The sequence below is a fragment of the Dama dama genome, chromosome 1 (assembly GCF_033118175.1).
Source record: "Dama dama isolate Ldn47 chromosome 1, ASM3311817v1, whole genome shotgun sequence".
NCBI classification, from domain to species: Eukaryota; Metazoa; Chordata; class Mammalia; order Artiodactyla; family Cervidae; genus Dama; species Dama dama.
In genome coordinates, this window is record NC_083681.1 from 42,388,257 (window position 1) to 42,410,652 (window position 22,396).

The window sequence follows — 22,396 nt, forward strand, 5'->3', positions numbered from 1 at the left end:
ACACTATATCCTCGTAGCTTATCTATTTTATACACAATAGTTTGTATATTTAATCCTCTATCCCTATCTTGCCCCTCCATCTTTCCCTCTCCCCTCTGGTAACCACCAGTTTGTTCTCTATGAGTCTGTTTGTTTTATATTTACTAGTTTTATTTTTTTATATTCTACATATACGTGATACCATACAGTATTTGTCCTTCTCTGACTTATTTCACTAAGCATAATACCCTCCAAGTCTATCCATGTTGCTGCAAATGGCAAGATTTCATTCTTTTTCATGGCTGAGTAGGTTCCATTGTATATCTACATACCACTTCTTTATTAATTTTCTGTTGATGGACACTTAAGTTGCTTTCATATCTTGGCAGTTGTAAATAATGCTGCCACAAGCATAGGGGTGTATGCACCTTTCCAAATTAGCATTTTCTTTTTGGAGGGAATGTATACCCAGGGGTATTTTTTTTTTTTGCTAAATATATTAGCAAATGTTTATTAATCAAGGTCATAAGTCTATGATTTATATATATATGCATGTATTTATATGGAATAATTTTAATGAATTAAATTTTTATGAGTAAATATATGTGATTGCTAATGTGCCAAGAAGGAAATGGCAACCCACTCCGGTGTTCTTGCCTGGAGAATTCTGTGGACGGAGGAGCCTGGTGGGCTGCTGTCCATGGGGTCGTGCAGAGTCAGACATGACTGAAACAACTTAGCATGCATGCATGCATTGGAGAAGGAAATGGCAACCCACACTCCAGTATTCTTCCCTGGAGAATCCCAGGGACAGAGGAGCCTGGTAGGCTGCAGTCCATGGGGTCCCGAAGAGTCGGATACGACTGAGCGACTTCACTTTCACTATAGCTGATTAACAATGTTGTGGTAGTTTGCAGTGAACAGTGAAGGTACTCAGCCATAAATATACATGTATCTTTAGTTTCTTTTATCAGTGCTTTATAGTTCTGAGAGCATACAAGTTTTTCAGCTCCTTGGTCAGGTTTAAGGTTTTTGTTTTTGGAGGGAGTGGGGCTGCAATTTTAAAACATATTTCTGTGTGCTAATCTTATATCCTGCTACCTTGCTAAATTTGTTTATCAGAACTAGTGGTTTTTGGTAGAATCTTTAAGGTTTTCTATATATAATATCATGAAGTCTGCATATAATGACAATTTTACCTCTTTTTTTAAAATTTAATTTTACTTTTAAATTTATTTTTAATTGAAAGATAATTGCTTTACAATTTTGTGTTGGTTTCTTCCATACATCTTCATGAATCAACCATAGGTATACATATGTCCCCCTCCTTCTGGAACCGCCCTCCCACAGTTCTACCTCGTAAAAGCCACCATTTTCTAACTCAGTAAACAAGCAACCAGATCTCTTTATTATTTGTTTGGTGGGCATATTGATTAAATTATCATTAATGTTGTACATGAAATCTTAAGACCATATATTTCAAAAGTTTAATTTTTTGTTAAGAATTGTAGGTATAAAGTAAAGTTTTCAGTCTGGTTGATTAGAATATTTTATTGCATTTTTATTAAATCAATATAGAAATGCTAGAGAGAATTTAAGTTTTCACTTTGAGAGTGAAATATTAGGTTAGAGATCATCTCCACTTCTCATTCAAGCAAGAATTTTCTCTAAAACACTAATTAGATGAACTTATTTTTGCTTAAGCACTTCCCATCTTTCCAATGAAAGCAGACACACATGCTTTTAACCCTTCTAGATGATTGTGGATGATAGAAAATTTTTATATTGACCTGAAGTCCACCTAATTTATACTGGCCATTCTGGTCTGTGTAACTATATAAAATAAATGTTACTTCCTCTTCCATATGAAAGCTCTTCAAGAGTTTGAACAAACCCGTCATGTTGTTACTGAACCATGATTATCTAAAATAAATTGCTTTGTTTCCTTCTCTAGATCCGTAACATCTTGTGTGCTTTCCCAAATATGTTCAAATGATTGTGCTCTTTAAATGTGTGGCTGCTTGGAGGACTTCCCCGGTGGTCCAGTGGCTAAGACTCTGCTGCCAATGCAGGGGCTTGGGTTCTGTCGCTGTTTTGGGGAGCTAGACCCCACATGCCACAGCTGAGAGTCTTCAGGCCGCAACTAAAGATCCCACATGCCACAATGAAAATCAAAGATCCTGAGTGCTGCAGCTAAGATCCGGTGCAGTCAAGTTAATTGATTAATTAGTTAAAACAATAAGTGTGACTTCTTAGAGCTCATTATAAAATTTCAGTGTGTTGGGACCGTTAGAGCATAGTGGAATTTTAGGCCCTTGCTCTGGACATCTGCTTCTAGCAAGAATTTAGGATTATTTTAGCATCTTTCTTATCTGTATTTGACTAGAACCTTCAGACCATTTATATTTTAATTACTTTTAAGCATATGTTACCTATGTGCTTTATGTGCATTTTAAAACATATTTAGGTTAGATCCTGAGCAAGTTAGTCATATTTGATATACTTTATTCAGTTTCAGAAAATAAGTATACACTTTCAGTCTTGCTTCTAATATTCTGTGGATATTATTCATTCCAGTGACTAAAACTGGACTCATCTGTAGATTGAGCAGGCATGCAGTCTTGTCTTTGTTATCAACAAAAATGGTAAACATCCCATCTCTTGGTGGCAGTCTCCCTCTCTGGGTTTTAGTCACACTTAAGTTTTTTTAATTACCTCAAAGTTAGCATACTCCTCCCTGTGTTAGGCACTTTCTGTAGTCTCTGCCTGGACTGTCCTCCCCTTGCCATGCCCCATCTCTCTTCTCTGGGTAACTGTGACTGATGGCAGATCAAATGTTTGCCCAAGGACTTCTCTGACAAGACTAGGTCAAGTCCTGATTTTATAGGCTTTAAGCTTTCAATACCCTATACTTGTTTGGCTTAGCACTTGCCATTTTGTGAAAGTGAAAGTTGCTTAGTCTGTCTGACTCTTTGCGACCCCATGAACTATACAGTCAGTAAAATTCTCCAGGCCAGGATACTGGAGTGGGAATTCCCTTCTCCAGGGGATCTTCCCAACCCAGAGATCGAACCCAGGTCTCCCGCATTGTAGGCAGATTCTTTACCAGCTGAACCACAGGGGAAGCTCAAGAATACTGGAGTGGGTAGACTACCCCTTCTCCAGGGGATCTTCCTGACCCAGGAATCGAACCAGGGTTTCCTGCATTGCAGGCAGATTCTTTACCAACTGAGCTATGAGGGAAGCCCTATCATTTTGTATGTATTTATTATGTGATTGCTATGTCTTCCCCACTGTATCAGATGCTCTGTGATGGCAAGAACCACGTTTCTTGCACTGACTTTTGAAGCCCGAGAACATAGCACAATGCAGGGGGTATGGTGCTTATTGAATTTAATTTTTCAAAGGCTGTGTAACAGTGGCTCCCTAGCACTGGTGTACAACCTTTGGCTCCTGATGTTTTCACATATTTGGATTAGAACAAGAAAAATAAGGACAGTAGTGTTTGTGTATGTATTGTATGTCAGTGTGAAATTACTGCCTTCTTGGGAAGGACTTTTATTCTAGTATTATTAATATATCCTTCTATTTCTTAGGTTGTAAGTTCTTAAATTTTTTGTTACATTTTAGGGATTTTTTTTGTTTGTTTATTGTTGGACACAGTCCTTACTTAGAATAGAAACAAATGTGCAGCACCACAGGGCTTTGAGACTTGACTAGTTTGTGAAATCCAGGAGTCACTAATATTGAATACTCTCAAGATCTCCTCTAGACTAAAATCTTTGTTTCTCTTTGAGTACAGTTGTTATGAATGCACTTGGCTATATTTAAAATATGTAATTTTGCCTTCAGAGATTTTTTTTAGTGCCTTGGATCTTCCTCAACAACTTCCTTTCATTTATCTCTGTAATACATACTTATCATTGCCAAGTAGGCTCAGATTCAAAACAGTAATTGTCGAGTTTTTCTTTTTAGAACAGTTGTACTTTTCCTATATTTAAAGTGACTAAAAGAATAAGCTTCAAATATAATATTTTAGATTTGAATACCAAAAGACAAAATTTGCATATTTATGGTTACTGAGAACTCTTACTGTAAATGATTTTATATTTTAAAGTTAGATAGTTAATGTTTTAGTTTTAACTTACTTTTTTTTATTAAATGTTAAAGGAGATTTCCTGACAGAACTTTTGCTATAAATTGTTACTATTTCACCTGCTTTATATGCTATGAGTATTAATTCAGGTGAGGTAAAATGATAGTCTTTAATGGGTAAATAAAATGGAATTTCTTGGAGGAGGGGCAATTAGATTTTTTTTTTTATTCTAATGCTTTTTTCTTTTTCCAACTGTAGTTTTTAAAAAACTCTTACTTGATTTTTGACTTTGTTACTTTAACCTCTCTGTGCGTGTTTCCTTAACTATCTTGTTTCTTTGTTTATAAAATGTTTATCATGAGGATTTAAATGACTAAATTTATGAATACATGTAAAGTGCCTAGAAGATTGTAACACAATAGAAGTGGTCAACAAATATTCATTGATTTTACTGTTATTAGTAGTGGTATATATATTGAATCAGATTTCTTTATTCAATTTTATAACATATCAGGATGCTGCTGCTGCTAAGTCACTTCAGTCATGTCTGACTCTGTGCAACCCCACAGATGGCAGCCCACCAGGCTCCCCCACCCCTGGGATTTTCCAGGCAAGAACACTGGAGTGGGTTGCCATTTCCTTCTCCAATGCATGAAAGTGAAAAGTGAAAGTGAAGTTGCTCAGTCGTGTCCTTAGCGACCCCATGGACTGCAGCCCACCAGGCTCCTCTGTCCATGGGATTTTCTAGGCAAGAGTACCGGAGTAGGTTGCCATTGCCTTCTCTGACATATCAGGATAGATAAATACTAAAAGTTTATCTTGCTTTCTATTTTAACCAAAGGAAAGAAAACTATCTAGAATAAACATATCCAACTCTTCTCTAGCCATGATACATAGAATCTTTAATGATTTGAATGATTACTAAATTTTTGTAATTAAATTTTAAGTCAATTCAGTAACTTATTGATCTCCATTGATAGCAGGTTATTAGTGATCTAGACTTTTAACTAAAATATCACCTTTATATTTAGAAAACAAATTACATAAATTCTAAGTTTAAAATACCTAGAGGAGTTAAAAAGCCAAAGCACTATCTTTTTTTTCCTAAGCAGAAAATGTAAGGTAGTTCAGTTTGCTGAAAAATCTGTTTAATTTACATATATTTTACAATTAGAATTAAGTTGCACATTTATAAATATAGTAATTCTACAATAAAAATTTTAGCTGATCTATTATATCATGATTATACATCATAGAATATTATAGTGTTTAAGAATATAACCTTGGAAGAAAAGTTATGAGCAACCCAGATGCATATTAAAAAGCAGAGACGTTACTTTGCCAACAAAGTTTCGTCTAGTCAAGGCTATGGTTTTTCCAGTAGTCATGTATGGATGTGAGAGTTGGACTGTGAAGAAAGCTGAGCGCTGAAGAATTGATGCTTTTGAACTGTGCTGTTGGAGAACACTTTTGAGAGTCCCTTGGACTGCAAGGAGATCCAACCAGTCCATCCTAAAGGAAATTAGTCCTGATGCTGAAGCTGAAACTCCAATACTTTGGCCACCTGATGCAAAGAACTGACTCATTTGAAAAGACCCTGATGCTGGGAAAGAATGAAGGTGGGAGGAGAAGGGGATGACAGAGGATGAGATGGTTGGATGGCATCAGCGACTCAGTGGACATGAATTTGGGTAAACCCTGGGAGTTGGTGAAGGACAAGGAGGCCTGGCATGCTGCAGTCCATGGGGTCACGAAGAGTTGGACATGACTAAGCAACTAAACTGAACTAAACTGAAGAATATAAGCACAAGAATCTAAAAAACATGAGTTTAAAGTTTAAAGTGAACTTTAAACTTCACTTCAACCATTTACCAACTGTTTAACTTTAGATAAGTCACTCAATTCTATTTCCTCATCTGTCAACTAGGGCTATAATAATGCCCACTTCATAGGGTTATTGGAAAAAATAGATGAGATAGTATAAGAAGGCCCTTAGTTTGAAGCCTGACATGTGGTGAGCAGTCAGGAAATGTTTTTAGGAAAATTATATGAGGTAAATAAGCTTCCCATTAAATATAGTCAATTAAATGCCCGTGTGTGTGTAATGGTTGCCAAATAGACAAAATTGTAGAAATGCACCCTCCCAATAAGATAAATGAATCCTGTTTTCTTGTTTAACTATATGATGTTTAGAAAAATAGAACTGTAAATCTTTATAGTTGTTGAAATTCCACCTTAGGTTCATGCGAGTTTATTGAGATGTCACTTAAAAGTATTCTTGTTTTTATTTTCTTGAAGGGATGGATATATTTCCATTTTTATATTGCACATAAAAGTAACTTTTATGTATGTTTGACAGAAACTATGTGAAGCAACACTCTTTGGATTTCATAAGACATCATCTCATCATGGGACAGCAAATTTCGGATCAGACACAGTTGGTTCTTAACAAGTTACCAGAAAAGGTAGCAAAACATGTCACATTGGTTCGAGAAAGTGGCTCCTTAACTTATGAAGAATTTCTTGGAAGAGTAGCAGAACTTAATGATGTGTAAGACTTGCTCTTTTCATTTTATTTTTTCTCCCTAACATATGCTCCATTGTTGTGACTGTCTGAAAAATATCCAGAAGTGTTGATTGGTAAGACTTAATGTTTTCAGCAGCAGTGGGTAGCAGGTATTTATTGAATACCTTAAGACTTTCTATGTGACTGTTTCAAAATATGTCATAGGACTAAAAGAATGGAAAGAACTTAAAATTGAATTTTGATCATGGGCATATAAATTGACCTTTGTTTTAAAGCACTGAAGAAGGTGAATAACAGAAGAGAATATACCAATTAGTCATCTAGAGAACAGCGCCTAGGATAGTCAAAGGACACTTCAGGTTTCTGACTATCAGCCAGTTCATCTAGATAATAAATCTGTGATTGTCCACTGAACCACTATTTTGCCAGATACACGCCTATATGGTAGTAATTTGTTTGTCATCACTGAAGAATAAGATGTTTTGTTTATAAATGTTTTCTAATTAGCTATCATCTTTAAATCTCTGATCATCTTTTAATCTTTGATGGATTTCCCTGATAGCTCAGTTGGTAAAAGAATCCACCTGCAATGCAGGAGACCCTGGTTCAATTCCTGGGTTGGGAAGATCCCCTGGAGAAGGGATAGGCTACCCACTCCAGTTTTCTTGGGCTTCCCTTTGTGGCTCAGCTGGTAAAGAATCCGCTTGCAATGTGGGAGACCTGGGTTCGATCCCTGTGTTGGGAAGATCCCCTGGAGAAAGGTAAGGCTACCCACTCCAGTATTCTGGCCTAGAGAATTCCATGAACTGTATAGTCCATGGGGTCACAGAGTCGGATGCAACTTTCACTTTCACTTTCTTTAAATCTCTACTTAATTCTTGAATGGATTTCTAAGATGGAATATAAACTTCTCTGCCTCCTTAAAGAGCACACCTAATAGAACTTAGCCTTTTCTTTGTGAATTATTCTTTATTAAATCAATTTTTATACTGATCTGTATAGAAGATATTAAAATACACAGGGCTCTTTGTCCCTGAATGACCCCAGATTGTTATATTTTTAAAATACTCCATTTTTGTTTGTGTATTCTCCCTAGTGACAGGAGAGCAGATGTCACTTCTATTAAGTCTTCCTCTAGCAGCACTCGTATCTGACTCTTTATATATGTATCTTCTATCTCCCTGAAGGTATAGTTATAACTTATTGGCATTGCCTTTTAAACCTTTTAAAGGTTCTCTCTTTAATCTATTCAACTTAGCTAACATTGGCTGAACACAGAGTATGTGCGGGGCACTCTGCTTACAGACTGAAGTCTTAACTGAGGTCTAAAGTGATTACTCAAGTATTGATTTCCCTAAATCAACCAGCTTTCCCTAAATCTAAAGTTCTTCCCACTATCCCACATTACCTCTCCTTAAACCTGGAAAAGGCCAAACAAAATCACCTAGAAGTTTGGGACCATTTAGCATATATCAATTTATATTATAGTCACCATTAATAGTTTAGGGTAAAATACATGAATGTACTCCTTAAGTTTTGTTATAGCTATATCAGATAAGAGACATACTTGGCTATCTGGAACACTTAGATAAAAAGAAGGAAATAAGTCTTTTTATGGACATGGCTGGAGCATCCTGTCGTTAGCTGGTCATGAAGAATAAAGCATTCTTGACTCTTAAAAGTTATATTAGAACAGCATTTCTTTTAAAAACATTGGATTTCACTCATTAAAAACAAACAAACCAAAAAAAAAAAAAAGAACCCTGTACGGATATAGGGATGGATCCTGTATGTAAATGCATAGAAAATGAATTGGAAGGATACACATTGGGTCTCTGGTGAGCTGATGGAGAAGTGGGCAGATAAGAGGGATTTTACATTTTACTGTGTGTATTTGTTTAATGTCTGATCTTTTATAATAAACATGTAGTCATGGTTTTTAAAACTCTAGCATTTTATTTTGTTCTTTTTTTTTAAGATCATACAAATGGTAGATTTGAGTCATTACTTTTGAGAACATATTCCTAGGAAATAAAATTGGATTGTGAATTTAATAGTACCATAAAAGTGAAATACTTTTTTATAAAGTTTATTGTTTCAACTTTCTAACAAGTAATCAATGACATTTGCCATCCCCTAAAGTCTTAGAACTTATATACAAAAAAACCTAGTCTGTCCTTTGAAATTTTGTTTTTTGGTCTAAAGATACTGGATAAAATGTGTCCTATGAAAGCATCCACAAGCTAAGCTTACTGTGTAATACAGAGACGATGGTATAGTGTGTCTCCCTTTTATTTATTTAGCACAGAATGTTTCTGACTATATTTGCTTCTTAAAACCAATTTCCATGGACCAGAGTTGGACATTTCACAAATTCAGTGCTGTCTGAGAATTATATAGTTAAACTTACATAAAAGAAGCATGACTTGATAGCTAGAAAATGGAACTGACAGCTGGCAGTACTAGTTTAACTGGCTGATTTTGTTACCTAGGGCTAGTTGCTTAATTTTCAATGGCCTCAATTTATTTAGCTGAAAGTTACTTAGCTCTGAATATGATATCCCCACTGGTGTTCAGAGAGAAATGTGAGTAATGATTTAAAAAATAAAAAAGGAGCTGCAATACTTAATTATGTCTTTGAACTGATTTAAATTGACACAATATTGAGTTATCCTAAAAAGTGTTACATTCTTATGTTAGTATTCTCTTTCTTTGTAAATTAGAATGACTCTGCTAGGGGAAGAGAGTAAAGTTTTATGTCTCAAAATCATTTGCTTCATCCAGTTTCAAATTATATATAAAAATATGTGTTGTTCCTTAAGGAAAGACTCAACCAAGAGCAAGATTTTTTCACATTTTATATATATCTGAGGCGGTAGTCAAAATTGGGATAAATGAAACCAGCTGAATTTTTTCTTTAAGTACCTGATTCTTTGTACACATTTTTTCCTAAATGTCTTTATTAGAAATTTAAAGACCATTGAGATATAGATCTGAGAAAAATAGATTTATAAACATCATTCCACTATGCTGTCCATTTTGGAAATTAAATTGTATGTGTATAGTCAAAACATATTCTATCCCTGTATTTTAAGAATCTTAACTATTACAATCACTGTTACTGTTACTTGCCTTTCTGTGTTTTCTTCACATTTCCTCCTCTGCCTTAAACTTTCTTGAATCTGGTCTCATAGCTCCATTATTTTATATGACTTTTCATAAAATTAATGAATGTGTTTGCCTCTTTTCAGAACTGCTAAAGTGGCTTCTGGCCAGGAAAAACATCTTCTCTTTGAGGTACAACCTGGCTCTGATTCCTCTGCCTTTTGGAAAGTGGTTGTACGAGTGGTCTGTACCAAGGTAAGAGTGATAGAAACTTCCAGCTCTAAACTTAAACTATTTTGGTGGTTAGAACTGTAATTATTAGTATAATATAATATAGCAGAAATGAATATTTATAATTTGGTTTTTATTAATATTTATTTGTAAAACTGTGTAAAATAATTTTGATGGCTCTTCCAGGTTAACTAAATTTCACTGGTTATATAATTGTCATATAGCAGAAATTTTTATACTCAAGGAAGGCAGTAATAAACTCTCATCTTTATCATGTACCTCTCTTTTTGGATTTTAACTGACTGTGGAATCCTAAAGTGACACCCTACATAGCTCTAAGATGGCTTCTTAAAAATTAAAGTATCTTATGAGATCATTTCTTTTAAAAAAACACTAGGTTTTATTTGTTAAATGATAATTTAAAAATCCATTAGAAAGTGTTGGTTTTTTGGTTTGGTTGAGGGGGTTAAAAGTAATTTTTAGTTTTACAATGGATTGTGGGTTTGGAGTTTTTTTTTGTTGTTGTAAGTTATTTTTAGTTAATTAAGGGATTTTCACCATCAGTGCACTGTGTCTCTTAATTCATCTTTAAATTTAAGATAAATGAGTATATCAACTATGTAAAAAACTGTGATGGCAGCAGTCATAGAGTATCAGGAAGCCTTATCCACTAATGGGTAGATTAGAATAGGTGGTTCTTAAAACCTTTTTGAGGCCAGTGAACTTTTGGTGAAAATGAAGGAATGAATTTTATTAAGCTTCCTCCTATCCCAGCCCCTGCTCTTAAATACAATAAAATCATCCTTAGTCCTATAAACAATAAGTTGGGCAGTCATGAATGTCCTTAATTCAACTCCTGATCAATCTGTAAAGAATTCCTGGGTAAGGAGATTTTTTTTTTCTTTTGTATCATGGATCCTGGATGTTACGCAAATAATATGTCACATTTCCCCAATAGGTTTATTGCCTCTACTAAGCTGTAAGTGTAGTAGGATTGATTCTATTTAGTTGATCAAATTTGAAGGTCTAATCTATTTAAGTAATAAATGAACTTTTAAGAGGATTAGATTAGCAAAGACCAAGATCTTACTTCCACACTTGAATAAATGTGGACTAATTCCACCCTTGACTGAAGTAGAATGGCACCTGTTCAAGTTTACAGTTGATTTAGAGAAAATACACAGTATCGTTTAATACCATTCAGCTGGGTCTATCCACATTGAACATTTGCTTATTGATTTTTTTTTTAAGTCCAAATTTTAAAAAGCACTATAATAGCTGTGAGAGAACCATCATTCAAAAATTTTTTACATTATTCATCAGAAGTAGATAATATGATACTAGTTTGGGTAGCAGTGTAACTTTATATAAGTGTATAATATGTTACAAATTGTTGAGGAATTTTAAACAGAAAAGTGATCTGATGACAGTTGTGCTTTAGAAAGGTTATACTCATAGCATCACAAGTTAGAATTAGGAGAGGAGTCTGAAGGTGGCAGAGACTAATCACAGAATCTAAAGTAATCTAGGTGAGAAGAAAGAGAATACATGCTGAAATAACAGAATGTATTATCTCTGCACCTTCAGAAATAACAGAATACATGCTGGAAATAACTTGATCGACAGTCACATTTTGTTGTTTATAGTTTGACTCCTGGTCTCAAAAATTGTATACCAACCACATATTTTTCCATTTTGTGTTTGTTTTGGGGATTATATTTATATTAAATTCATTAGAGGTTTTTTACAGTGCTGTAAATATGCATACTCCCCAAAAGAACTTTGGGAATCTGCAACCTTTGACTTTGCAAAGAAATAAGATAAAGAAGAAACGAAGAACTGGGCTTAAAATGTGTAAAATCCATTCAAATTAAGTATCTTCCATATTCCCATTGTCTGTGAGTTTACACTGTACATAATCTTTCAGGACTATTTGCAAGTCTACTTCATAGGATACATGGTAAATTTATAAAAACTAGTGACAAAGGTCATTTCTGAAATAATATACTTTCTTTCTCCTTTTCTTGCTCTCTCTTCCACAGTAACCATCCAGCTGATCTTTTCGGTTTTACCTCTACTATATTTCACTTGAGTTTATTTGTAAGACAGAGTTCACACTCTCAAGGAGACTGTAACTAATACTTAGGCCCCTCTTTCTTCTCTTCTAGATTACTTTAGATTCTGTGATTAGTCTCTGCACCTTCAGACTCCTCTCCTAATTCTAATTTGTGATGCTATGAGAATAGCCTTTCTAAAGCACGACTCTCATCAGATGACTTTTCTGTCTGAAGTTCCTCAACAATTCTTCCTTGGCTTCAAAATAGTCCCAACTCAGGCTTCCCTGGTGATTCAGTGGTTAAGAATCTGCCTGCCAAAGCAGGGGACACAGGTTTGATCCCTGATTCCAGAAGATCCCACATGCCTCGGAGCAACTAAGCCTGTGCACCACAACTCCTGAGCCAGTGCTCTGGAGCCCTACAGCTGCAACTACTGAGCCCTTGTAGCGCAACTGCTGAAGTCTGTGTGCCCTAGAGCTGGTGCTCTGCAACAAGAGAAGCCACCACAAAAAGAAGCCTGTGCACCACAACAAATAGTAGCCCCCACTCGCTGCAACTAGAGAAAGCTCGTGCATAGCAGTGAAGACCCAGTGATTTAAATAAATGTTAAAAAAAAATTCCAACTCATTAACCTGGCATTTGAGGCCTTCTGCAATATGGCTCCAAACTGTCTTTTCTGTTTTATCATTGTCCCCTTTTGCAGTCTAAAGTCTCACCAGGCTTAACTAATTTAAGGCTGTGTAGCTGCAACTTTCCCATCTCAATGCCTCTGCTTATTGAGCTCCCTCATCTAGAATGTTCATTCCTCTGTCATTTAAATTGCCATCAGCTACAAATCACAGAAAACCCCTCTTCCACCAGTTTAAAGAAAAAAAAAATCTAAATAATTTTTAAATGGAATACTTTGTGGAAATATTAGAAAATTAATGAATTAATTAAAATTATGGACTAAGGTGGCTGTTTAGAAGCTTCATGAATTATATTATTTTCATCTGTCTTGTTACTTAGACCAAAACCTTTGAGTCATCTTGACTTCTCTTTTTCTCTTATACCCACCACACAGTCAGTGCATAATTGAATCCTGATAGGTTGCTCTTCAAAATATATTCAGAATGTGACCAACTCTTAACCATTGTTACTACTATTACCTTATTCCTTGCAACCATCATTTCTCACTGGGATTATTCCAGGTGCCTTCTAACTCATCTCCTTGCTTCTCCGCCCTTGTCCCCATTCTGTCTAGTCTCAGATCAGCAACCAGTCTATTCCACTCATAATCTGAAGTGAAATTAGATCTTAATTTTCCGTGGCTCAAAACCCTCCAGTGACTTGCCATGTACTTGAGATAAGAGCCAAAATCATTACTGTGAGCAGCAAAGTCCTATACATTTGGCGCCACCTCACTCCCTAACCTCATCTTCTACCAGTCTTCCCTCTCTTATTTTGTTCCAGTTGCCCTGGGCTCCTTGCTGGACCCTGTGCTTCTCGCCAGGTTTGCTTCTTCTTCTTCTTTTTTTTTTTTTTAGTTAATTAATTTTTTTATTGAAGGATAATTGCCTTACAGAATTTTGTTTTCTGTCAAACCTCAACATTAATCAGCCATAGGTATACATATATCCCCTCCCTTTTGAACTTCTCTCCCATCTCCCTCTCCATCCCACCCTTCTAGGTTGATACAGAGCCCCTATTTGAGCTTCTTAGCCATACAGCAAATTCCCATTGGCTATCTATTTTACATATGACAATGAAAGTTTCCATGTTACTCTTTCCATACATCTCACCCTCTCCCCATGTCCACAAGTCTATTCTCTATGTTTGTTTCTCCATTGCTGCCCTCTAAGTAAATTCTTCAGTACCATTTTTCTAGATTCCATGTATATGCATTAGAACACAATATTTATCTTTCTTTCTGACTTACTTCACTCTGTATAATAGATTCTAGGTTCATCCACCTCATTAGAACTGACTCAAAGGCATTACTTTTTATGGCTGAGTAATATTTCATTGTGTATACATACCACAATTTCTTTATCCATTCATCTGTTGATGGACATCTAGGTTGCTTCCATGTTCTAGCTATTGTAAATAGTGCTGCAGTGAACAATGGGATACATGTATCTTTTTCCATTTGGTTTCCTCAGGGTATATGCCTAGGAGTAAGATTGCTGAGTCATATGGTGGTTTTATTTCTAGTTTTTTAAGGAATCTCTATACCATCTTCCATAATGGCTGTATCAATTTACATTCCCACAAACAGTGCAAGAGCATTCCCTTTTCTCCACACCATCTCTAGCATTTATTGTTTGTAGACTCTTTGATGATGGCCATTCTGACTGGTGTGAGGTGATATCTCATTGTAGTTTTGATTTGCATTTCTCTAATAATGAGCGATGCTGAGCATCTTTTCATGTGTTTGTTAGCACATGTATGTATGTTCTTTGGAGAAATGTCTGTTTAGGTCTTTTTCCCACTTTTTGATCAAGTTGTTTGTTTTTCTGGTATTGAGTTGTATGAGCTGCTTATATATTTTGGAAATTATTCCTTTGTCAGTTGTTTCATTTGCTATTATTTTCTCCCATTCTGAGGGTTGTTTTTTCACCTTGATTATAGTTTTCTTTGCTGTGCAAAAGCTTTTAAGTTTAATCAGGTCCCACTTGTTTACTTTTTTTTTTTTTAATTTCCATTACTCCAGGATGTGGGTCATAGAGGATCTTGCTTTGATTTATGTCATCAAGTGTTCTGCCTGTGTTTTCCTCAAAGAGTTTTATAGTTTCTGGTCTTACAGTTAGGTCTTTAATCCATTTTGAGTTTATATTTGTTTATGGTGTTAGGAAGTCTTCTAATTTCATTCTTTTACATGTAGCTGTCCAGTTTTCCCAACACCATTTATTGAAGAGGCTGTCTTTGCCTCATTGTATATTCTTGCCTCCTTTGTCAGAAATAAGGTACCCATAGGTGCATGGGTTTATTGCTTGGCTTTCTATCTTGTTCCACTGGTGTGTATTTCTGTTTTTGTGCCAGTACCATACTGTCTTGAACAAGACAAGGGTGTCCCCTTTCACCACTATTATTCAACATAGTTCTGGAAGTCTTAGCTACAGCTATCAGAGAAGAAAAAGAAATAAAAGGAACCCAGATCAGAAAAGAAGTAAAGCTCTCACTGTTTGCAGATGACCTGATACTTTGTACATAGAAAACTCTACAGATAGTATCAGAAAATTACTAGAGCTAATCAGTGAATTTAGCAAAGTTGCAGGATACAAAATCAATACACAGAAATCACTTGCATTTCTATATACGAGCAATGAAAAATCAGAAAGAGAAATCAATACCATTCACCATTGCAACAAAAGAATTAAATATCTAGGAATAAACTTACCTAAGGAAACAAAAGAACTGTACACAGAAAATTATAAGACACTAATGAAAGAAATCAAAGATGACATAAACAGGTGGAGAGATATTCCATGTTCCTGGGTAGGAAGAATCAATATTGTGAAAATGACTATACTACCAAATGCAGTCTACAGATTCAGTGTGATCCCTATCAAATTACCAATGACATTTTTCACAGAACTAGAACAGAAAATTTCACAATTCATATGGAAATACAAAAGACCCCAAATAGCCAAAGCAGTCTTGAGAAAGAAGAATGGAGCTGGAGGAATCAACCTTCCTGACTTCAGATTATACTACAAAGCTACCATCATTAAGACAGTACAGTACTGGCCAGGTTCACTTCTGCCGTTGCACTTCCTGTTCTCTTAGCCTGGAATGCTCGTTCCCCAGATACCCACATGACTCATTCTTGAACCGCTTTAGTTCCTAAATGGCACTGCTGTGAGGCCTTCCCTGCAGCCTTTCAGCATTTTCTCTCCTCTGTTTAATGTTCTTCTTAACACTTATTTCCATCCTATCTATATTTTGTCTCTCCAACCTATAGAGTAATCTTCATGAGGGCAGGGATTTTTATCTGGTTTTTATACACTGTGTCACTAGTGCTAGAGCAGGAGTACCTATATAGTGCTTATAACATCCACATGATGGGTACTTGGTAAATATTTGTTGTGTAAATCCTATGATTATAATAATTATAGTTTATAGTGAATATAACAAAAAAGTAGACTCATGGATGTAAAGAAGAAACTGTTGGTTGCCAGTGGGGAGAGGAAAGGAGGAGGGGCTATGTAAGGTTAGGGGATTAAGAAGACTGTAAGGTGTAAAATAAGCTACAAGGAAATATTGTACAATATAGGGAATATAGATAATATTTTATAATAACTATAAATGGAGTATAACCTTTAAAAATTATGAATCATTATATTGTATACCTATAATTATACATCAGCTATACTTCAAGTAGGTTAAAAATTGCAGTTTGATAAACTTTGCTATTAAATATGAAATTTATGTGAATTATTCCCTGATTTCTTCTGAACTATGCATTTCCAAAGGAAGACTGGCTCAGTTTCCTCAGCTCTGAAAGTCTTTTTTTGTTACCCCACATAAATTCCTATCACCTGTAATTCTATTTGTTCTCTACCCCATGTATAATCTATTGCAAAGAATATTACATATTTGCATCTCCAGATAGACTCTTAACCTTCCCCAAACTGAATCAATTTTCTATTAGAAATGGTTCTTCCATTTTCACCATACGGAGTCTGATTCATACTTGATTCTCAACTTTTTTCTCTTACTGTCTTCTCAAGTAATAAACAATAAATGCTAATTACAACTGTTATTCTTCAAAATATTGAAATGTTGCTGTAACATGTTTTTTAATATAATCGTTTTTAAAAGTATTGTTGGAACTGCGGACATGAGAAAGTGAAGTAGTTCGATTATATTAAAAAACTAATCTGTTTCAGTTATAGTAGAATGGCAAGTGGTTGTTGGATTCAAATAAATCTTTAAGACATTACTTAAATAAATTAAAAGGATTGTTAATACTGATCTCTAAAATTCATTTCTTAAGTCTGGGAAAATTGCCTGACCTCCACTACTAAACAGGTTGATGCCTAATCAACCCTACAGGTTATTTTGACTATCACAGGAGAAAATATTGTGTATTTTGAACCCTGCAAACATAGAGGAAGTGATATTATTCATTTGCTCAGACTCTTGCTCTCTTGTTATGTAATTTGCAAACTTTGTTTCCTAGGTGACTAAATAGTTGTTCCCCTTTTTAGGAAACATCAATCAGAAAGATTATCAACTTTTTTTTTTTTTTCATTTTCTTTGTATTTTTAGATTAACAAAAGCAGTGGCATTGTGGAAGCATCACGGATCATGAATTTGTACCAGTTTATCCAGCTTTATAAAGACATCACAAGTCAAGCAGCAGGAGTATTGGCACAGAGCTCCACCTCTGAAGACCCTGATGAGAACTCAGCGTCTGTAACATCTTGTCAGGCTAGTCTTTGGATGGGAAGGTAAGCAATGCATAAATGCCATGTTTCTCTTCTTTTCCAACATGCAAACTACTGAAATCACAGTAATATTTTTGCTAATGGTCTCTGTGACTTCTTAAATCACATTACTTTTTGTCTCAGATGGTATTATATCCCAGATCTGCTTTCGGACTATTCTGTGTTTCAGGACATTGTTAGAGTGCCACATTAAAGAAAAACTAAAGTGGTTCACACCAGGTAATGTTTCTGTCAACCCAGTTTCCATGAATACTCAACCTGCTTGCATTTAATGACAAGACACATAGTTAATACCCTCTTTAATATGCATTTAGGATCTTAGACATTCAAAGCCCTTCAAGGAATTAGGTCCAAGAATCTGGTAAAACCATTCCAGTTTTTCTTAAAGGTATCTGACTAATTGGAGCATTAATATTGTAAATATCGGCTCTAGGACTTGGCAGTCCATTCTGGAATGGACTAGTAGTTAGTACACATACTGCATGTACTGAGTTACCAGAAGGAAATGAGGTCAGCCAGCATTTTCTGTGATGGTGCTTGTTTACTCAGGCCTAATATATTATTGTTCTATCTAAACTTTCTTTTCCTTCTCCATAATGCTTTTGGCATGTGAACGCACCCACCTGTTGCCATTTGACAGCCATGACCATAATTTAAATTTGTGAATGCCTCACTGGAAAAAGGCTTACGTGGGTCTAGACATGTTGACATCCTGTCTTATTGTCATACAGGGTAGACAGCACAAATCAGTATTGACAGTATCTTTTACCTTAAAGTTAAGAATATGCTTAACAAGAATTTCATTTTTATTGCTCCATTTATGGTTGCATTTTCCGGTCCATTCTTAACCACTGGTTTCCAAATACTATGTTGTAGTAAAATTGTATTTAAAATTTTTCTTTCCTGTTTGTCTTTAATAGGATTGTTTGGTTTTCTAGGCTTGGGCTGTACAAGTGTTACTGATAAAATGCCAAATGAGTTTTAGAGTATTATAGGTAGCATTTAGGCTTATCTTTCCTGTATTTTGTTAAGTTAATCTTTCAAAGACAGACATCTGATTTTCTGTTTTTTATTCCTTTCCCTCTTCAAACTGATTTTTTTTTAAGTATTTTGGAAGTTGAAAATAGCATTTAATAGTAAATAGTATTTACTAGGCTCTGTGGTCGAAAATGAAAGTAATACTTTTTTCTTATTGCAGTCATCTTAATGAGGAAGGTAAGAGTGTTATCCCTTTTCATGTGCCCTCTACACTGGGAAACTCAATGCCTAATTGGTAGGTTAGGGCTGCTGCTTGCCTTTGTATATTTTGGGGTTTTGTTTTTGTTTTTTACACCCTGATATACTTAGTTCATAGAAAAATAGACTTTTCAGATTGAGTGGGATCTTGAGAGGTATTTATTTGATTCAGCCTTATGTCTGGTACCTATTTCTAGTAGTATTTTATATTTACTAAGTACTTATAGGGTATTAGGCATTGTGAGGAGTGCTTTACATATATAAACTCATTGTGCTCTGTGCTTAATCACTCAGTTGTGTCCAACTCTTTGCAACCGCATGGACTGTAGCCTGCCAGGCTGCTCTTTCCATGGGAATTCTCCAGCACGAATACTGGAGTGGGTTGTCATGCCCTTCTCCAGGGGATCCTCCCACACTAGGAATCGAACCCAGGTCTCCTGCATTGCAGGTGGATTCTTTACTGTCTGAGCCACCAGGGAAGCCCTTTTTATAAACCCATTAAATCACAGCAATCCCAGGGGATTTGGTTCATTGCAGATGTAGCAACTTGAGGTTTAGACAAATGAATGACATGGCTAGAAACTGGTCTAGCGGAGATTCACATTCAGGCCTGTCTGGCAATACAGCCATGCTCCTAACCTCTGCATTAGTACTCCCTGGTGCATGAAAATCCTGTACTACAGTGCTTCTTAAACTTTGATATTCAGTGGTTTTGAGAAAAAGCTTGAGATTCTATCAAGCTCTCAGGTGTTGTCACTACTGCTCACCCATGGATAGCACTTTGCGTAGCAAGACTTACCACATTTAGCCAAGTGGTAGTCCAGCTTGAACATGAACACCTGCAGTTGTGTGGGACTCACTGTCTCAGAAAGACAAGGTTTTTCATACACAAATGGCTTTAATCACTGTGTAATTTTCCATTTTGCATAATTTTTCTTAGAGCCAAAATCTGGCTCTCCTAAGGCAGCACAGCACAGATTCTAGAACCAAATTGCCTGTGGCTTTACTTCTTACTGTGTCACTTTGGACAAGTTATTAAACCTCTCTTTACTCAGTATCCTCATCTTTTAAAAGAAGATGACAGTAATAAGGTCTACTTCATAGGACTCTTGAGAGAGTTAAGTGAGTTAGTATATGTAAAATACTTGGAACAGTGCCTGGCTCATAAAAATATGTATCTATAAAAGTTAACTATCATTGCTACTAATTATTACTGTTTTCTACTTATTTCGGTGACAGTACCCTCTGGAATTCCACCAAACAAGTCTGTTCTCTCTCAGCCGTCAAATATTTGAACACACTAATCAATTCTCACTGAGCCTTTTGTTCCCCAGGATAAACCTCCCCAGTTCCTTCAGCCTTTGTTTATATTGGTCTCTTCTATATCCCAGAGGCTTTCCTGGATGACCTTTTATCTGTAAATTTGTTTTTCAGAGTAGGGGGACAGAGAACTGAATTCTCTATTCTACAAGTGGTCTAATAAGGACAAACAGCAAGACTTTATCCCTCCTTCGTCTGGTAACTGTACTGCTAGGAAGGTAGCAAAAAAATCAAGTGAACATATACGGCTTCCACTGGCTGCTTCTGTATCCTTTTTTCTTTCTTTTATCTCCATCCAGAATGCTGTTCTCTGTGGCCCTCTGCCCTCAGCTTTAAACTCTAACCTTCAAAACCCTGTCTGTCACTCTTTATGGATTCAGTTATATTCTTTGATACTGACAACCAAGTCCACATCCTTAGACATAAACTGTAAGCTCCTCAAGAGCAGAGACCCCAGTTCTTTTGGATCTGGCACAATACATAGCACGTTGTTGTTCAGTCGCTGAGTTATGTCTGACTCTTTGCGACCCCTTGAACTGTAGCACGCCAGGCTTCCCTACCCACTGTCTCCCGCAGTTTGCTCAAGCTCATGTCCTTTGAGTTGGTGATACCATCCAACAGAGGTATCTCATCCTCTGTTAACCCCTTCTCCTCCTGCTCTCAATCTTTCCCAGGGTCGAGGTCTTTTCCAGTGAGTCGGCTCTTCGCATCAGGTGGCCAAAGTATTGTAGCTTCAGCTTCAGTATCAGTCCTTCCAGTGAATATTCAGAGTTGGTTTCCTTTAGGATTGGTTGGTTTGATCTCCTTGCTGTCCAAGGGACTCTCAAGAGTCTTCTCCAGCTCCACAATTCAAAAGCATCAGTTCTTTGGCACTCAGCCTTCTTTATGGTCCAACTCTCACATCTGTACATGACTACTGGAAAAACCATAGCTTTGATTATACAGACCTTTGTTGGCAAAGTGATGTCTCTGTTTTGTAATATGCTGTCTGGGTTTGTCAAGGGCTTCCCAGATGGCACTAGTGGTAGAGAACCTGCCTGCCACTGCAGGGGATATAAGAGACTTAGGTTCAATCCCTGGTTTGGGAAGATCCCCCTGGAGAGGGCATGGCAATCCATTCCAGTATCCTTGCCTGGAGAATCCCATGGCCAGAGGATCCTGGCAGGCTATACAGTCCCTGGGGTCACAAAGAGACGAACACAACTGAAGCGACTTAGCATGCACAGGTTTGTCATAGCTTTTCTTTCAAGGAGCAAGCATCTCTTAATTTCATGACTACAGTCACCATCCACAGTGATTTTGGAGCCCAAGAAAATAAAGTCTGTCACTGTTTCTACTTTTTCCCTGTTTGCCATGAAGTGATGGGACCAGATGCCATGATCTTAGTTTTTTGAATGTTGAGTTTCAAGCCAGCACTTTCATCCTCCTCTTTCACCCTTATCTAGAGTTTCTTTAGTTCCTCTTCACTTTCTGCCATTAGAGTGGTATCATCTGCATATCTGAGGTTGTTGATATTTCTCCCAGAAATCTTGATTCCAGCTTGTGATTCATCCAGCCCAACATTTCACATGATATACTCTGCATATAAGTTAAATAAGCAGAATGACAATGTACAGCCCTGACATACTGCTTTCCTAATTTTGAACCAGTCAGTTGTTCTGTGTCTGGTTCTAACTGTTGCTTCTTGATTCACATACAGGTTTCTCAGGAGACAGGTAAGGTGGTCTGGTATTCCCATCTCTAAGAATTTTCCACAGTTTGTTGTGATCCACAGTTTGTTGTGATAGTCAAAGGCTTTAATAAAGTCAGTGAAGCAGAAGTAGATGTTTACCTGGAATTCCCTTGTTTTTCCTGTGATCCAACAGATGTTGGTGATTTAATCTCTGGTTCCCCTGCCTTTTCTAAATCTAGCTTGTATATCTGGAAATTCTCAGTTCACGTACTGCTGAGCCAAGCTTGAAAGATTTTTAGCATTACCTTGCACCTAAAAGGCATTTAAACATTGAAATAAATAGATATAGAAAAATTAAAATACATTAGATCCACACCCATCTAGGTTTTCATTCGGTTTCCCAATTTCAATTCAGAGGCTGCCCTCTTTTACGCATTGTTCAAGCATAGCATTTACTCTATTACCACATCCTAATGATTTGTCTTTTGTAATGCCCCTTAGACCAGGCTTAATTATGTCCCAGGTGAATTACTGAAATAAGGATCTAATTGGTGTTCCTCTCTCTAGACTGTCCCTCATACTGCTCTCCCAGTTGATCTCCTAAAGCATTATTTCCAATGGGGGTTCACTTTCCCCTTGATTAAACTCTGTCAAAACAAGTTTAAACTTACTGTTTTGATGTACAAGGATCAGATTATCTCTGCTATACTTAGGCAGTCTTTCATACCAGCCTGCTTGATA

At 36.3% G+C, this 22,396-nt stretch overlaps 1 protein-coding gene across 2 annotated transcripts in view; it reads left to right on the top strand.

Annotated features, from left to right (window-relative positions):
• Positions 1–22,396, top strand: part of RNF141 (ring finger protein 141) — a 35,353-nt gene that overhangs the window by 3,189 nt on the left and 9,768 nt on the right. For both annotated transcript variants that reach the window (XM_061147793.1, XM_061147794.1), the window contains exons 2-4: positions 6,435–6,626; positions 9,854–9,962; positions 17,249–17,430. In XM_061147793.1, coding sequence (XP_061003776.1) covers positions 6,484–6,626; positions 9,854–9,962; positions 17,249–17,430 — 434 coding nt within the window. In that variant the 5' untranslated portion in view covers positions 6,435–6,483. The remainder of the gene's footprint in view (positions 1–6,434; positions 6,627–9,853; positions 9,963–17,248; positions 17,431–22,396) is intronic.